Source organism: Chelonoidis abingdonii, chromosome 2 (assembly GCF_003597395.2).
Source record: "Chelonoidis abingdonii isolate Lonesome George chromosome 2, CheloAbing_2.0, whole genome shotgun sequence".
In the NCBI taxonomy this organism is placed as follows: domain Eukaryota; kingdom Metazoa; phylum Chordata; order Testudines; family Testudinidae; genus Chelonoidis; species Chelonoidis abingdonii.
The window spans coordinates 240,718,217-240,731,782 of NC_133770.1; the positions used below are offsets into that span (position 1 = coordinate 240,718,217).

At 45.7% G+C, this 13,566-nt stretch overlaps 1 protein-coding gene across 1 annotated transcript in view; it reads left to right on the forward strand.

Moving 5' to 3' along the window:
* C2H8orf34 (chromosome 2 C8orf34 homolog) overlaps positions 1-13,566 on the forward strand; it is a 307,615-nt gene that overhangs the window by 286,146 nt on the left and 7,903 nt on the right. The window contains exon 13 of the mRNA XM_075063069.1: positions 8,928-9,021. Coding sequence (XP_074919170.1) covers positions 8,928-9,021 — 94 coding nt within the window. The remainder of the gene's footprint in view (positions 1-8,927; positions 9,022-13,566) is intronic.

The following is a 13,566-nucleotide window of genomic DNA, read 5'->3' on the forward strand; positions in this document are numbered from 1 at the left end:
ATATTAGGAATCCCCATTCGTATTAAGTAATTCCTGATGTATGGCATAAAACACCCCAGTCTCCAACAGTCAATGACTGCACTTTCCATCCTGGTGATCTGCACTGGCTATAGTACAGGCTCTTCCTATGCAAAAAGAATTAGTAATGAAAAGATGTGGGATAACCCTAAATGTGCAAAGGACCTCCAGGAGATAACCAAAGTCTGGACTTAAGGGGAATGCTGCCCATGCAATATCAAACACCCCAACTTTTAAGGGTGGCAGGGTAGATGCAACACTCCACAAACATACACTGGGCATATGAGCTCCATCAAGTGACGTCTTGGGGTGACCGGCTCACCTGCTTTCTTCTGATCTGTTTTGAAAAATGAAGGGACAACTCAGACACCTGCAGGCCTCTAACACATGCACCCTTGTTATGGTTGTAGTTGTGATGATCCTTGATTTTGCTCTTCCCTTGATGTGGCACCTGCGCAAATTTTGGTATCTCCCTCCTCATCCCCAAGCAGTACTGGAAGTCCCTCATAACCCTGCCTGCCTTCTCCTCATTGGCTTCTGTTCCCAGGTGGTCTTCCTTTGCTTACTGAGGGCAATGTAACATTGTCTGCCAGTGGCCTGGCCACAAGCCCAACTTGTCACTCGCTAACCGTGTTCCTGAACAACTTTCCATTATTTTGGGGAGTCACCCTGGAGATATCCACTGGGGAAGGCTGTGGGTATAGGCAAAAGCTGTGGTGGCAACTGCACAGTCATTTCCCCTTGCCCCCTAATTGAAGAAAGCAGTCCATGACTCTCTTACCTACCGAGGCCATATGGGGACAGAACCTGACCACCAAAGCAATGTGACTTCTGCCATCTTTGTGATTGGGACACCACTCTGTTAGCCATCAGTACTCCTTTTTGGCTGTCCGGCATGCCTTGGCTCCTGGATGCTTAGAAAAGGAGAGGTGGGCTTTCTGAACATACTTAATAAGCATTTCTGCCCCATGATACTTGATGCAGCTGTTTACAATGGGAAGTTCTTTCTTTGCTTCAGTGTTCACGGCTGAGGATGTTAGGGAGATTCCCAAACCTGAGCCATCCTTTGTAGGTGACAAATCTGAGGAATTGTCACAGATTGAAGTGTCACTAGAGGAGGTTTTGGAATTAATTGATACACTTAACAGTAGCAAGTGTCCGGGACCAGATGGCATTCACCCAAGAGTTCTGAAATAACTTGTATGTGAAATTGCAGAACTATTAACTATGGTTTGTAACCTGTCCTTTAAATCAGCTTCTGTACCCAATGACTGGAATATAGCTAATGTAATGCCAATATTTAAAAAGGGATCTAGAGGTGATCCCGGCAATTACAGACCCATAAGTCTAACATCAATACCAGGCAAATGACATAGTGCTCCAACTCCAGCCTCACAGAAGGAGCACTCATCTAAGATGGTTCGTCGGGCACCATCATCCGCTGCGGCACCATCGACACCGGCACCACAGATTGCAGCTCCACCTGGCGCGGCACCGTCGATTCCAGTCCCACAAGGGCCGTTGAGTCCGGTGCCAGACAGCTCCCCGGCTCCTGCTGTGGTTGAGCTTGTTCTCCCTTCTACGCCAGAGACCTTCTCTATGGCAAGGGAGCTCATTGCTATGACGGAGCCGATACATCCTCAACCCCCGGCACCGCCGGTGCGGGTTGTTCAATCCATCGGCAAGCCGGCCCTGGTAAGGCCTCCTTCCGTCGGTCCACCAGAGAGACGTCATTCCAGATCACAGTCTCGCAGACACTCTTGATCACGTCGTTCCTGCTCCTGGCGCCACTTGCAGTTCCGGCACCGCTCTCCATCGCGGTACCGGTCGCACTCACAGCGACGTTCAACATCTCGTTCACTAGAGAGATACTCCCGGCACTGATCCGGCTCTCAGCACCGATCTCAGTACCGTGTATACCGCAGTCGCTCCAGACGAAGGGACTCGAGATCCCGGTCAACTTCCCGGCACTGGTACGGTAGAAGGTCCCGGTCTTGCTCGCAGTACCGCCATAGCTCCCGGTACCGCTCCCCGGAATCAAGCGTCAAGAACAATGTCACCCTCCCAGGGTCTCTTGGCACCATCGTGGCCTTCGAGACACACATCAGTATCGTCTCAGGCTGGCAGTGCATCCTACCGTCAGGAGGGTGACTCTGACGTCCCCAGCCAATATCTGGAGAGACAAAGCCACAAACAAGGGCCTCATCACTGGTCCTTCTGGACACCATAGGCATACCACCAGGCCCAAGGTGCCCCATCAGTGTCTCAATGCTCGGCCCCGTCAGAACACCAGGTACCAGAGGTGACAGTGAGCCACCCTCCCCCTACAGGCACGGATGAGGCTCCAGTTCCATCTGCAGTCACCAAGGTTCCACCTGATGCAGATGACGCCCCTCAAGTACACGACCCACCTCAGGACCTGTTGGTCCCGGGCCTCTCCTCTTCCGTTTCACCTGATGAGGCGGTAGCAGGAACATCCTCCTCAGGCCCTCCACCAGTCGATCTCAGGGCCCATCAAGACCTCTTGAGGCGAGTGGCCCAGAATATGAACTTGAAGATGGAGGAGGTCACTGAAATAGAGGACCCCGTCGTGGACATCTTATCGGCTGATGCACTGCTAGAGTGGCTCTCCCGTTCATCCACACTATACAAGCCAATGCGGACACCATTTGGCAATCCCCAGCTTCAATTCCACCTACAGCTAGGGGAGTAGAGAGGAAATATATGGTCCCCTCAAAGGGGTATGCATATCTCTACACCCACCCACCTCCCTGCTCTCTGGTTGTCCAATCAGTGAACGAACGGGAGCGTCATGGCCAGCAACCATCAGCTCCTAAGGCGAAGGAGGCTAGACGCATGGAGCTCTTAGGCCGCAAAATATACTTGGCTGGGGGCCTCCAACTTAGGGTGGCAAACCAACAAGCCCTCCTAAGTCGGTATAAATTTAATATGTGGGTGAACGTGGGGAAGTTTACGGAGCTTCTTCCCCAGGAGTCCCGTCCAGAGTTTACGGCCCTGCTTGAAGAGGGTAAAAAGGTAGCAAGAACCTCCCTCCAGGCCTCTCTGGATGCAGTGGACTTGGCTGCCAGAACTCTGGCATCCGGAGTGACGATGAGGCATATCTCCTGGCGCCAGGCTTCAGGCCTTCCTCCTGAATTGCAGCAGACCATTCAGGATTTACCCTTTGAGGGCCAGGGCCTTTTCTCAGACAAAACTGACCCCAGGTTGCAAAGTCTGAAGGACAATCGTGTCATAATGCGCTCACTGGGCATGCACACGCCAGTGACCCAACGAAGGTCCTTCCGGCCCCAGCCACACCGCCCTTACAACCAGACTAGGCCGCATCAGGACACTACCAGAAGGCGTGGCAGGAGTAATCGGCGGAGGCAGTCTGGCCATCAAGGAACCCAAAGTCAAGTGCCTCCTAAACCACCAACGGGGCCCAAGCAAAACTTTTGATGGGACGCCCGAGGACGGCCCACTAGTTATCCTACCGGATCCTTCTCCCTCCTTTTTCAACCACCTCTCTCATTTCCTCCCTGCCTGGTCCCAGCTAACCTCAGATCGTTGGGTCCTCTGCATGGTGGAAATGGGATACCACCTCCAGTTTGTTTCAACCCCACCCCTCCCTACCGTCCCTCTTCAGGGACCCCTCTCACAAGCAATTCCTCTTACAAGAGGTCCAGGCGCTCCTAAAACTGAGAGCCATAGAGGAGGTGCCAAAAGACATGGGGGGCAAGGGGTTCTATTCCTGCTACTTCTTAATCCCCAAGGCAAAGGGAGGTCTACGACTGATCCTAGACCTGTAAGAACTCAACAAATTCCTGATAAAGCTGAAGTTCCGCATGGTATCCCTGGGGACCATCATCCCATCCCTGGATCCGGGAGACTGGTATGCCGCCCAAGATATGAAGGAGCTTATTTCCACATTGCAATTTATCCACCACACAGATGGTACCTCCATTTTGTGGTCAACCGCCAACACTTTCAGTTCACGGTACTTCCCTTTGACCTTTCTACAGCTCCAAGGGTCTTCACCAAATGCATGGCTGTAGTAGCCTCCTCCCTCCGGCGTCGTTGAGTACACGTGTAATAAGCCTCCTGTCCCAAATCTGGACCTTAGCGTCCAAAATCTGGGTGCTTAGCCTGAACCTCCAAGCTTAATTACCAGTTCGGATCTTATCTCGCTGCCACCAATCAGGATTCGGAGTACCTGATAAACTCTCCCGGGTCTCCCCAATCCTTTCCCTGGGGGGCCCCCAAGACCGAAGCTCTTAGTCTTACGGCAAGGGGAAATACTCCATTCCCCTTCCCCTCCCTCTCTCCCCCAGACTGTTTCCTCTCTGGGCTAACTTGAGAGTTTTTGATGCAATCTCTTTACATCCACAATACCAGAAGCCTTTCCCCTTTCTTCCACAAGAGGACAAACCTCAGCACAAGGAAACAGAGATGATTTTATCTCTCTATTCCCCCTTCCCACCAGATTTCTGGTGCTGCTGAGCTTACCCTTCCGTAGACCACACAAAGAAGAATCCCCTCCCTTGCTTCCTTAACCTACCAGGAGAGGAAAACTCACAAGTCTTAAAAAGAAAAACTTTATATTAAAAAGAAAGAAGACATAAGAATATAACTCATGCATCAAGATGACATTACAGCTATTGCTATATAAGACTATTAATAACAAGTCTGATTCAAAAAGATATCCAATTTAAAACATTCCAGCAATTCACATGTAAATACAAAACAAACATATCAAAAGCCTTTGTTGCTACCTTTTGTACTTACAACTGAGGGAACAGAACGGTAGAAAGAAGCTTGCGATAGAAAAAAAACTTTCCTATTAGCGGAGAAACAAACGAAACAGGAACAAAGACAAACAACCAGAGTTCCCTTCCTCACTTTGAAAATCCGTTTCCGTGATTGGTCCTTGGTCAAGTGTTTGGTTCCCTTTGTAACCCTTACAGGTAAAAAAACATTACCCTTAGCTATCGGTTTATGACAACACGCTTCTACCCGTATCTTTCGACGATTGGCTTCATTCGAGGGACTTCCCAGTCACAAGTCATCGCAGCACCTGTGCATCATCAGAGACCTTCGGGACCTAGAGCTCATGATCGACACAGAAAATCTACTCTGACACCCACGCAGAGAATAGACTTTCAATCAGAGCTGTTCTGGACTCTCGATCTGGCCAGAGTCGCTGCCTCCCCGAGTCGCATTTTCAATAATTCGAGTTTAAATCACTTTCCGACAACGTCGGTTGCGCATGCCTTGGCCTAATTGTCCACATGCCTCCTCACCTTCTGACAAGTACGCGAGGGCTACGTCCCGTCCTTCCAACCTTGGCTTGCTTTCAATATACCGTCCACACAGCAGAAGGGCTGGATTCGGTGATGACTAATCTCCCAGAAAGGTTTTCGACTCCTGTACTTGGGTTAGACCCCTCTCTGTGTGCGCAGGGATGCTATTCACTCCACCGAACCCCGTGGCGCCTAACCACAGACCCGTCATCTCTGGGTTGGGGTGCCCACGTCAGAGCCCTTCACCCTTCAAGTCTCTGTTGCCCCAAGGGCTGGCCCTGCACATCAATGGGTGAGGGACTGAGAGCTTCCGTCTAGTCATTGCCAGTGTTGTTTGGGACCATTCTATAAGGCCGTTGTGTACAGTGTCACTCGACAACACAACGGCCCTGTATTTTATATTGACAAGCAGGGCGGAGCGACGCTCCTCCCTCCTTTGTCAAGAAGCCATCCGCCTCTGGACTTTTGCATAACCCACCGGTATCAATTTGGTGCGGTCTTATTCTCTCAAGAGTCCAGAACACTTGGCAGCATCACCTTAAGCAGGTCCATTCTTGTCTCACAATGGTCAATTCGTCAGATATTATCCATTCCTGTTTTTCCGAGAGGTGGGGCTTTCCCCCATAGACCCTCTTGCCTTCCCAAGAGAACAGGAAATGCCAGGTTGTTCTGCCTTTCCAAGGCGTTCCCGGCTCCCTCTCGAGACGCATTCCTGATCCCATGGAAGAGGGCACCTATTTTATGCCTCCCACGTTTCCGCATCCACCAGAGCCTAGTCAAGCTCCGCAGGGGACGACGAGCCCACTGATCCGCTCATTGCTCCAGCTACTGGCCAAGGCAGCATTGGTACACCTGTTGTTCGACTTCTCAGTGGCAAGACCCCGATCGCCCCTGCCTCTGGACGGATCTCAAACACAGAGACTTCAGGCAGGCTTTCACACATCCGGACTGCATCCCTTATCTCACACATGGCTGCTGTGTGGTTGAGCCAGTCTGAGTTGCGTGGCTCTTGCCTCGGTTACACCAGGTGCTGTTGGGCAGTAGAAGCCTTCCACAAGGACGACATACTTGCCACAGTGGAACCGTTTACTCTGAGCTACCAGTAGGAAAACTTAAGTCCCTGGCCAGTATCTGTCCCTACTGTCTGCGGTTACCTATGGTCCCCTGAAAGAGCAGCGGCCTGGCGGTCTCCTCTAAAGGTGCCACCTGGAGCTATTTTACCACCTTCCATCAGGGAAAAAAGTGGCCAGTTCAATTCTTTCTCACCCCATAGTTTCCAGGTTCCTAAGGGATTTGGAGCGGTTGTACCCTCAAGTCAGACGCCCCGACCCCTACCTGGGATCTAAACCTGATGCTAGCCGACTTATGGGTGCCCCTTTTGAGCCTCTTGGCCACCTGCCTCGCTGCTGTTACCTCTCCTGGAAGACAGGCTTCCTCATCGCTATCACCTCGGCAAGACGAGTAATCGGAGCTTCGGGCCTTGACAGCGGATCCCCGTAAATGGTATTCCAACAAAGGACAAGGTACGCTGCGGACCGCACCCTCTTTACTCCCAGGTTGATGTCTGCTTTTCATGTCAATCAAGACATCTTTCTCCAGTCTTTTTCTCACAGTCGCACTCATCGCGTCGCGAACAAAACTAACTACCTTGGATGTCCGCAGGACTCTCGCTTTTTTTTATAATTCGAGGAGACAAAAAGCCCTTCCGACGTCTGCCTCAGCTCTTTGTAGCAGTGGCAGACCGGTGAAAGCATGCCGGCTCTCTCCAATGAATTTCTCTTTGGGTGACATCCTGCATCCAAACATGCTATGATATGGCTCACTTCTGGCTAGCCATCTCCACTGCCATTCTAACTCAGGCGCACAGCCTCATCTGCGCTTTCTGGCCCATGTCCCCATCCAGGAAATATGTCGCGCTGCTACCTGGTCATCGATTCACACCTTTGCCTCACATTACACATTGGTTCAGCAGTCCAGAGATGATGCAGCCTTTGGCTCACCAGTTTTGCATTCTGCAACGTCTCACTCCAACCCCACCGCCTAGGTAAGGCTTGGGAATCACCTAATTGGAATCGATATAAGCAAGCACTCGAAGAAGAAAAGATGGTTACTCACCTTTGTAACTGTTGTTCTTCGAGATGTGTTGCTCATATCCATTCCAAACCCGTCCTCCTTCCCCACTGTTGGAGTAGCCAGCAAGAAGGAACTGAAGGGCCGTTGGGTTGGCAGAGGTATATATCCGGCGCTATAGCGGCGCCAGTTCAGGGGGCGATTCAGCCGACCCACTGAGTGTTGCTAGGGTAAAAATCTTCCGACGAGCATGCATGCTGCGCGCGCACACCTAATTGGAATGGATATGAGCAACACATCCTGAAGAACAACAGTTACAAAGGTGAGTAACTGTCTTTTCTGTCCTTATGCTTTAGGAAAATCGTTGAGTGACCAGATGATCAGAAGGGCTAAAAAAGTGGACTAATCAGTGTGATAGCGGCATAAACAATGCTCCCATGCTTCAGGAATTCTGCTCCATAAACCAGAAAACTTTGCCCAGCTCTGCACTACAGTCACTGCAACTAAGAAAACACAATAAAAATAAACGTTCATAATGCTGAAGTTTTTGGACCTCAGCTTTGTGCATAGCAACTTTCACTGTTGAACTTTAATTTTTGTTAATAGATTTTTTTTAAAGCATTCCCTATTCATATGTAAGGTAACAGATTCTGAGTATTTAGAGCGAGATTCTGAGGATCTGTTTCATGATCTTTATAACCTTTATTTTCAGTCAGACTTACCACTGAAATGTTAAGACTATCTATTTACATTTGGTTGCTAAACTGCCCTTCCCTGCCTCTCTCTCTGAAACCCAAGAATATTATAAAGAAAGTTGCCATTGTATTATTTTATATTAAGAACTGACTGTAAACAGTTTAAAAAATAAACACATGCCCAGCCGTCTCTTAATAAAAATAGTATTTACATTTTGATGCCAATCAATTGTTCAAAGCCCCACTTCCACTATCCCAATAGCTTTGTGATATGTTGGAGGTAAAAATAAGTTTTAAATAATTCATCATGATCCTGCTTCTTCTCCGACTGAAGTCAATGGAAAAATTTCCATTGACTTCAGTAGGCTTTGGGTAAGATTTTTGCTTTTTGATCTTGCACTATAGAAGTCAATGGGAGTTTTGCCTTTGACTTATATGGGAGCAGGATCAAGCCCCACTGGATCAAAACCTGTTCCCCTCTTATTGCATGATATCTCAGGACATGATCCTGGTAATACTGGGATATATGGAGTACTGGCATTCAGAACATGTTTCCACTGGGTTTTGTATGACTGTAATTTCCAAGATAAGTGTACAGGAATCCATAACAATATTAATTCAAAAACGAATCCTTTCTCAGATTAACAGGAGAAGTAAAATGAGCCCCAAATTTTCTTGCCTTATCTGAAAACCATTTAAATTCTGGGTTATTTTGATGAGAGAGTACTGGATTTTATTGAGGCTTTCATCTGTCCAATTAACTGAGATTGAAGTGCTTGCTTCTATCAGTATTCAAAGCCAACCTTTCTATGTAATTTATCTAAAATGTATCTGTTTATGACAGGATGAATTGTTACATCAATTTCAGCTTGCCCACCAACCATGGATATTGCCAAGTGACACAGAGAGTGAAGGTGTGGAAGCAGAGCAAGATAAATGTGAGTATGTTTGTTGGGAGCTGATGGTGCCTGAGAGAATATATGTAAAAAATTCTCCCCTCCCCTCATTTTCATAGGGCCAAATCCTGCACCCCTTATTCACAGAAGTAATCTTTACTCCAGTAGGGCTATTCTCATAATGATTACTCACATGAGTGAGGGTTGAAGGATTGCACATGTAGTACTTCTTTACACAAGCATTCCTACAGTCAAGATCCTGCAAGTTATTTTGCTAGAAGCTGGGAATGAGCGACAGGAGATGGATCACTTGGTGATTACCTGTTCTGTTCATTCCCTCTGGGGCATCTGGCTTCGCCACTGTTGGAAGACAGGATTCTGGGATAGATGGACCTTTGGTCTGACCCAGTAGGGCCATTCTTATGCTCTTATACAAGCATAGTCCCTTTGAAGGCTGTAGGTCCAATCATGTTAGTAAAGGTCAACTGGATTATGACCTAAATGAAAGAACAAGTAAAGTCAAGTAATGCACACTATGAATCTCCATACATTGAAGCTTTAACCAATCATATTTGGTTATGCACTACCTATAAATAATCTTGTTGGAAATGTTAAATGTTCTGCAAATTGAATTTATTTTAAGCACAGCGGCTTGTGATCTGTCAGGCTGAAAATGTATGCTATTTCCTAACCTATTTTTGGCTTTATGGATATGAAGAAAACCAGACTGTTTAATCAGGTGCTTAGAGCACTTTGTACATGGAACTAGAACTGCTTGAACAAACAGCATTACAGTAAGAAATGCCAGGTTCCTACAGGAATAGTCACTGGAGAGCAATGTATAATTAATGAAGATCGCGTCTGATAAACAGAATACATTTTTGAAAATGATGTCACTTGAAAAACTGAAGATTTACATCTGCTCACGCTTATATTGCAAGTTCACGGTTAGCCTGTGGTTTGACTTTCATGTTACAATTTACACATTGAGATTCCCAAAGTAAAAAAAAAAATATGTACCCCTTCTCTCTCATTGTTACACTTTTGGCTGTTTTACCTTTATGTTAGTGCATAACCTATAGGCCCAATTTGTCAACCTTTTGTGAACGTGAAATTCTCACTTATTCAGGTATTCTGTATATGAAAAGCACCCCTTTGTAAAGGCCCAGATCCTCACAACTAAGGGTATGTCTACACAGGAGCTAGGAGGATGCTTCCCAGAGCAGATAGACAGAAATGCATGAACTGTGCTCAAGCTAGCACTGTAAAAGTAGCACTGTGGCCACAGCGGCATGGGTGGAGTTTTGGACTAGCATCCTGAGTACAGTCCTACATAATTCCCTGGATATGTACTCAGACAGCTAGCCTGAACCCCAGCCTGTGCCACTGCAACCTGCTATTTTTAGCATGCTAGCTTGAAGAGAGCTAGCACATATCTGTTTACTCGTTCTGGAAAGCACCTTGCCAGCTACTGTGTAGATATACCCGGTGTGTTCTAAGAGGACCCTGTGCTTGCCCTCTGTGCAAGAGTTACTTTTACTTTGGGTTCACAAGTAATGCCAGACCAGGTGGTAATTAAATTCAGCCCACTGGGTATCTAGTGCAAAATCTTTGACACCTCTGACACTTATCAACACAATTAGTTTTAGCTAGAACTTGTGACAATGAGAGCAGAGAAGAAAAAAAATATAATTGTAAATAATAGTTTCCTTTACGAAAATGATTTAGGCTGTAACATGCTCTCGTCTTGAATTTATGCCTACATAGCATCTTGCATAATGACCTATTGCACTATTTAAATTAGGTCATTCTTTGTACTAATATAGGTAGAGAAGGGAGAACAAAAAATGTTTGATCTAAGCAATGTTACACTGTATGTGACATCTGAGAATGGTAGATTGGGTTAAAAATCAGTTTAAAAAAAATAATTATGTGGTAATAGCAGCCATCTGGAGATGGAATGTCAGTGTTGTAGCCAAGCACGATTCAGAACTTTAACTGCTAGAAAAAAGGACCTGTCAAAACCCAGGTGTTGAAATGCCTGTAAAGTGAAGAGCCAATGAGAAGACTGGCATACCTAATGATACCAGTTTTCAGTGCTCACTACAGGTAGTGCAGCTGGCAAAGTATGGACAGATTCAATTCATCCTAGAGTAAAGTTAATAAATGACACTTAAGTCTGCATGGACACTGTATATGTAATTTAATGTTGAGGGGCCTGAAAGCTAATAATTTATGGGTCTGAACAGAAAAGCTGCTGAATTAATCTTTACAATAGTAACACCTGTTCTTTGACTCAGCTTTTAATAAATTATATAAGGATAATATTTTCCACATTCTTTGGCTTCTTTGAGATAATAGCACCCAGGTGTAAAGCTAGTCTTGAGTAGTGGGAAAATTTCTCTAACAATGCAAAAAGTTAGGAGACAAATGATCTCAGTCACCTTGTGTTCTTTTATTTTATCTTCTAATGAGCGTTACACTGGGTAACATTTACAGAATCAACTACCTTACTTATGAGTCTAAAAGAAGACTTTCACAGGCAAAAATAGCAATTTAGTGCCTAATTTCCATCAATTTTTAGTGGGAAATAGGTGCCTAGCTGACTGTTGTGCCTTTGAAAATCTCCCTGTAACTAAGTCCCATTTTCAAAAATGATGTAGGTGGCTAGAAGCTGAAGTATTATTGAAAGTCAATGGGTCTTAGGTTCATAAGGAACTTTTGGAAGTTTGAGTTAAGTGCCTAAGTAAGTCATTTTTGAAAATGTTAGCTGTAGTTTGTAAAATAGAACAGGAAGAACCCAAAACAATTGGCAATAAATCATTTTTTAACAGTTCAAATCAGTTAGAGCAAAGTGAAAATGAGTTTTCTTTGACATTAAATGCCAGGATAGAGACTTCTAGAACTCTTTATTTAGTAAAAGAAAAGATAATGGGGAAAAAGAGAAATGTTATGGCAATGAAGGAAAGAAAAATAGTCACCAACATTGTTGCTTGGTACCTAAAACAATGTTTTTTTCCTGTCAGTGTAAATATCATCCATTCATGAGTTGTGGCCACAGTCAATAGATATATCATGTGAGTGTAGTAGTTGCCATTATAGTGCCAGTCTTTATGAGTCTAACTCAACTCTTCATATTAAAAATATAACTAAACAAAAAAAAAAAAACAACTAACGTGTCCTCCTCCCCAAAAAGGAGAACCCTAATCTTTACCCAACCTTTACCCTAGTGTGGGTTCAGAAGAAAGTGTCATGACCTCAATAGCAATTAAAGCTCTTACAGCTACTGGGTTTATTCTCCCTTGATTTTCTGTATACTCTGAACTCCTGGTGATTGCATTAGGTCTATGTGCTATGTTTGCACAGAACCTTGAACTTGCACAAAATCAGAGACTTGAGATTCTCTTTTCATTTCAAATGACAACCTAGGCCCACCAAAAAATCAGCAGCCATGGGCTGATGCGTTTTTCTCTTCAGATGCCAGCACAGAGCCCCTCTGCCCCTTTCCATTGCTGTCTTCACATGCCTGGTGGCTTGCTTTTCTCTCCCCTGAGACTTCAGAGAGTGCATGGTGGCCACTCTCTTCTCAGAAGGAGAGATGATAAGAAAAAACCCTCCAATTCCTTCGAGTTTCTAGGTCTGGCAAGAAGCAACTTCCCCTTCAGAGGGTAGCAGGACCGGGCTATAGCATCACACAGTAGCTAAAAATCCCTTAATGGAAGAAACTGAACCTCCCAGTGAACCTGCAGAAGTTCATTCAGTAATTGCTCCTGAAAACAGACCCTGCACAGCCTGGTTCATATAGCACACGCACATTAAAGTAAATACAGCAAAGTTGGTTCATTATTATTTGTGTTGTGGTAAAGGCAGGGATGGCTCAAGTTCCCTGTGCGCAATGGAAAGATGGCACGTGGTTGAAACAATTTGCAGTCTAAGCCCTGTTATAGACCTGAATTGAGGGACAGAAGACTTGGGATTTTCCCCCACATTTGTGCTCATATTGATCTTGATTCTGCACCACTGAAGTCAATAGAAGCTTTACAGTTGACTTCAGTGGGCATAGGAAGAAGCCTTCTCTCACCGATTCTCTTTTGGTTCTGCCCTGAGTAGCAGACCTAGCAAGTCTCAGCCCAAGTTTACAAATACAAGAAGTTCAGATTTTGTTCGAGAGAGTCTGATTTTGGTGTCCCTATTCACAGGTTAAATGCTTTTATAGAAAGTGTCTGATAAGGATAATTTCCACATCTTTATATGGCTAGATTATTCTTTTTCTAGCTTGATTTTGGAAAAAAAGTGGCTACAAAATTTAGGAGACAGTCATCAACTCTGAAGAAACGAAGCAAAGAGCCCAACTCTGCCAGCTTTACCCATACCGAATAGCTCCAAATTAGTAGAAAATAAATGTGAATATTCAACATGAGGGAGGGTGGCAGGATCAGACCCAAAAAGAGCAAAAAAAAAGGCACATTAAAAGGGCACATCATTACATTTCTTACTGAGCGCTCAGTTCTGCCACTCTTATTTATGCTGAATAGTAGTTTGCCCCATAAGAAGCCCTGCTGATTGAGACTGTTGGCAAAATGGAAC